General features: G+C 40.9%; 1 protein-coding gene across 1 annotated transcript; it reads right to left on the reverse strand.

The window, feature by feature from the left end:
- LOC130151980 (ras-like GTP-binding protein RHO) lies at window positions 1-2,109 on the reverse strand. The gene is given in 5 exon segments (XM_056344800.1): window positions 1-994; window positions 997-1,098; window positions 1,101-1,160; window positions 1,163-1,351; window positions 1,354-2,109. Coding segments are annotated over 5 exon segments (576 nt in total). The 5' UTR covers window positions 1,421-2,109; the 3' UTR covers window positions 1-836.
- Window positions 2,110-4,891: the final 2,782 nt, after the last annotated feature.

The raw sequence follows: 4,891 nt of genomic DNA on the forward strand, positions 1-4,891 counted from the left end.
GCGAGTGCTAAAGAAAGACAGAAAGAATTAAGATACATTCAGACCATAAGGACAAAGAGGTTTAGAAACTGAAGTCTGGTCTTTTTACTTATCTACTTTTAAGGTAGCAATTCTATCAAGAACTGGGTTATTCTACCCCAGATCCAGGATGTTTAACCCCGGTTTATTTACCTGTGCCTGAAGAAGAGGCGGAGATAGCACTGCATTCATTGTACACTATGCTATACATTGCATTTCTGATGCATTTATGGAACCAGGCCCAGGCCAGCTCTATGAATGAAATCTAGAGGAAGTCAGACCTGTTCTGCCAGTCAGGAACCCACTGCTGTTAGCATTGCAGACTATTGGATATGGATGTGGTGACACCCTTCCCCGAGGACATCCTTTGAGGAAGCACTGGGAAGGCAGTGCATACTAGGAAACCTTGTCAGCACAGCTGCTTGCCACTAAGCCTTGCTACCAGGAAGCTGGGAGTAGATTCACTCAACGACATGTTCTTGTGCTTGCCCCAGTAGTGACAGTGCTGGTGTAGTTCCTGTCCCAGTCCATGTATATCTCCCCTCATCAAAAAACCTCTGTGGAGAACTGTAGCTTGGCCATTCCCATTTCTCAAGACCAGTACTCAGCTCAAAACTGGAATTGCGCTTTTCAGTCTGTTTTGGAGGTGGAGAAGGAAACAAATCCAGCTTTTCCAGTATGACAGTTTGCAGATACCAGGGATTTTTTTTATCCTATAACATAAAAACAGGCCTTATAGCACCCATACAATGGCAACAAAGACATCTACTTACCTTGCCACCTGATGAAATCCAGCAACAAAACCATGTTCAGTCCTCTTACAAAATTTGGCAGTGCCTGTAGTGCCTCTTTCTCCTCCTTTTCTCATTTAATGCACATTGACTAATAATCTCCAGGGCTGTATCAACACCTTCTTTTATCTTGGCAGAACACTCCAGGTAAGCATATGCCCCAATGCTGGCAGCTAAAGCTTTTTTTCTGTAGTGTTAATTGGCTTGTTCCCTGGAGTAGTTAGTTTCTTTTTAATGCCCTCACCACCCCGTAGTTCAGTCTTGGTAGCCACCAGAATAATAGGTACTGTGGGCAGAACACTTTGATTTCTGGAACCCCAAAATAGAGCATGTGTTGCTGGGAGTCAGGTCCACAGAGGACCATATTAAAATAACATCGGTGTCCTTGTAGAACACTGAGCAGAGATTTCAGTAATTGACTTTATTCTTCCCTGCCACATCAAAGAGAATTAGTTCCGTCTCTTTCCCATCTACCTCTGTGTCAGTGATGTAAGTGTCAAACAGAGTTGGCTCATAGGGCTTGGGAAGCTGTGACACAGAGCAAAGAGGAGGCATGTCTTACAACAGCGATCATATCCAGCTATAGTTAGATTTTTTCTAAGAGCAGCCATTCCTTAAAAACCAAGATAAAGTACAAAACGGATTACCATAATGGATTATGTGCATGCTGATGGGTTTTTTTTGTTGTTTTGTTTTTTGTTTTTTATTTTGTTTTGTTTTGGTTTTTTTAGTTTTTGTGTAGGGTAGAAGGAAAAGACAGAAAACCCATTAGTTTAGAACTCTTCCCCTTACCTCCTTTTTTGTCTCAGTACCCCTGGGTTACCTTTGCTTCCTATTTTTTTCCCCTTTTAATTTCTCTGATATCAGAAACTTCTGAAATTGTGAGTACCTTGCTCTTGACTATTATCATACATCAAAAAATGAAGGTATAAACCAAGTCTGTATGTAACCAAGACTCCTGCAGTGCCCTATATTTCTGTTTTATCATCTCAGACGTTTTTTATGGTTGGTGTTCAGTCCATAACAGATTTCATTTTCTAGATTAAGTGACTTAATTTTGTGAGTGAGGTGGAGTATAAAGCACTGTACTGAACAACTATCCAAATCAGTTTTATTGACTACATTTTTTCCTGCCATTGTCTGCTAGTGGAATTCTATCAATGGCAATAGCTATCCTGTGTAAGCCCATGCATGCTGCTTTTGCTCCTAGATCTCTTGTCATGTAGGAGTTCAGAGTGTTCTCTTTGTATATTCATGGTTAATTTATACAAGATAAAAGTTTGTTAGAGTTACAGGATAGTAATTTTCAACATCAACTGTCTTTCTTGATGTTCAGTATTAGATTGGTTTCTTCTAATATTGTTGCCGCCTCAGCTTCCTTAGGTCACTGGTTCCCCTGCAGAGAGAACTTGCCACCACTGTTCAAAGACCATCATGATGACCACAATATTTAAAGGAATAGGTCAATGTTTCTTAATATAGCCAACCAATCTGCAAAGAGAACCTGATGACATCATTGTTTTTTAAAGAAACCTACTTTACCGGCAATGAAGTGGAAGTTACACAATTCATTAACAAATCACAGCATGTTTACTTTAGAAATTTCCTCATTCCTATTGCAAAAGAGTCAACCTGAGTGAGCATTTCAGTGTTGAGTGTGCCAGACTACTAGTGGGGGTGTGTGTGTGTGTGCGCACTGACAGTACTGGAGTGTAGAACACTGGAGTGTAGGCAGTAGACCTGCCAGACAGACCCTCAAGATACTCCTTTCCAGATCTTTTGAGGCATTGTAGAGAAATTAATTGCAGAATCAAAGAATGGATGAGGTGTGTCCCTGCCCTGCTCAGAGCAGGATCAACCACAGCAGGCTGCTTAGGACTGTGTCCAGCTGGGTTTTGAATATCTCCAAGGACGGAGACCCCACATCTATCCGGGAAGCTTTTTTCAGTGTTTGGTCATCCTCAAAGTAGTGAAATGAAGTCTAGCAACCAGAGAGTCTAAAGAGAAAGAATTGTCCAGCGGTAAGGATACTATTTTGAATTCCAGAGATGAAGACTGAATTCCCTGCTATCTTGTGGCTATTGGAGAAGTTATTTCTATTCTCTGTCTCAGTTTTCCTGGCAGACAAAGACTGCAAGGTGTCTGCAACCACTAAAAACTGACAACAAAGGGAACCAGGGGTAGATTAATTTAGTCTGGCTGCAGAGAGAACTGTTTCCAAAGGCATTATTGGTGATGCAGATATGTAACGGCTGGTTAGTATAGTTCTGTGGTCAGCCCATTTATTCCATACAGCTACAGAAGTGTTCTTCAGCTGGGATGAGGGGATTTAGGTCTAAATATTTTAGCCTAAGGATAAGGAACTTGGTTTTGTTTAATTTGAAGTCAGCTGGAGACCTGAGGCCACTTTAGTTTTCTGTGGTGGTCTAATTTACTCTGCCATACCATATTCCCTGAGTCTATTCAAGTATGAATCCTATAGTCTTGCCATAGTAACTTAACAAAATTAAAGTCATCAGCTTCTGACTTGCCCCACTTATTCCCTGGAAAAGCAATGCCAGTGGGGGTCCCATACAGCTCTTTAGGGTCATGAAAGCATTTCTTGTTTGGAACAATGTGCTTTCATGTGCACTTAGCCTAGACCTATGTATGAAAATAAGTCTTTTTCACCTTCTCTTTTTGTGCCTTGGCATTCTGGTTTCTAGGTAGATCGGTCTGGCCTTTCTGCTGAGACCACTGGTCACAAGGGGTTTTGAGAGTTAAATTCTGTTTTTCTTCAGGGATGCTGGAAAGCAATGGACCTGCTGTGACACACAACAAGTGGTCTGGTTCCTATACATGCCAAAACCTCTTAGCAGCTTAGAGAGACAGATACCTACCATCTCTGCCTGACCTACATCTACCCAGAGCTTTTCTGCACTAGCCTGTAAACTGCTCATATTTAGCTAGCTCTTGCTTTCCTTACCTTGCTGAGAAGCTTTGCCTGCATTAGGAATGCAGGATGCTTGCTGCTAGCATTACAGTACAAGGCAGTGTGCAGGACTCAGTATGCCATTACTGGCACATACGGCTCCCTCAGCATGTTATGCCATAGCAGGCAATGTACTTTACTTGCCTACTTATTGACAAAAAAGCGAAAGATTACCTTCCCCACTGAGCTTTCACACTTTTGGTACAGATTTATGCTTGAATACAAATTATCTGAGTTACAGACATGCCCTTTAGAAAATCTGTTTAACAGAAAGACCAGAGGGGGAATATAATCCAGAAACAATCTCCAATAATTGACTGGCATTGTCTTCTCAGCAACAAAAAATGCCACTTGGATTAATAATTAGATTAATAAATAAATCAAGTAAAAAACAAAAGGCTGTTTTAATCTTAAAACCACTAGCACAAGCAATGAGACCAAAGAAGTGCTGTCTTCTTTCTCCTACTTCATACTTTGTTCATCAGTCATACAGATGTGTGTGGTGCAGCAGAACTAATGCTCTGCTTAGAAAGTACACATTTAAGGATTACTGGAAGTGAAGTTTCAGCTTGCTTAAAGAAGTATATTTTAGCATATCATGCAAATTTGGTCAGAAGACATAAAAGTTAACAGCATAAAGTTCAAATTCAGCCCTAAAATATGTAAACTGGCTACATTCCCTGGTGCCATTCAGACCACAACCATGCTTGAATACAGAATTGGTCCTATACAAAATTCCCTAAGGAAAGGAAAAAGCCATCTCATTCCAGAGCCTCTTTTCGTTATTTTTCTTTCCAGGTTTTCCACCTCTGCTCTCAGGTACCACCCCAAGAAGAAAGCCTAAGTACTTCCACAGATTATTATCCACTGTGCTGATTTACAGTACCATGGCCATGCTTATTTCTGCTGCACTCGCAGCACTGCCATGCTGGTCAGATTCCCATTTTTCTTGATGCATCGATCCAAGCAGCAAAAGAAAAGGATTCCTATGTACAACTCTACCCCAGTTTCCACTGTTCTTGATACTGGCTTGTTTCATGCTTTCATGTATGGGCTGAAGAAAGAATGCTTCAGAAAAGAGAAGTATATATAACTGAAAAAATTATATAAA

The sequence above is a fragment of the Falco biarmicus genome, chromosome 6 (assembly GCF_023638135.1).
Source record: "Falco biarmicus isolate bFalBia1 chromosome 6, bFalBia1.pri, whole genome shotgun sequence".
In the NCBI taxonomy this organism is placed as follows: Eukaryota; Metazoa; Chordata; class Aves; order Falconiformes; family Falconidae; genus Falco; species Falco biarmicus.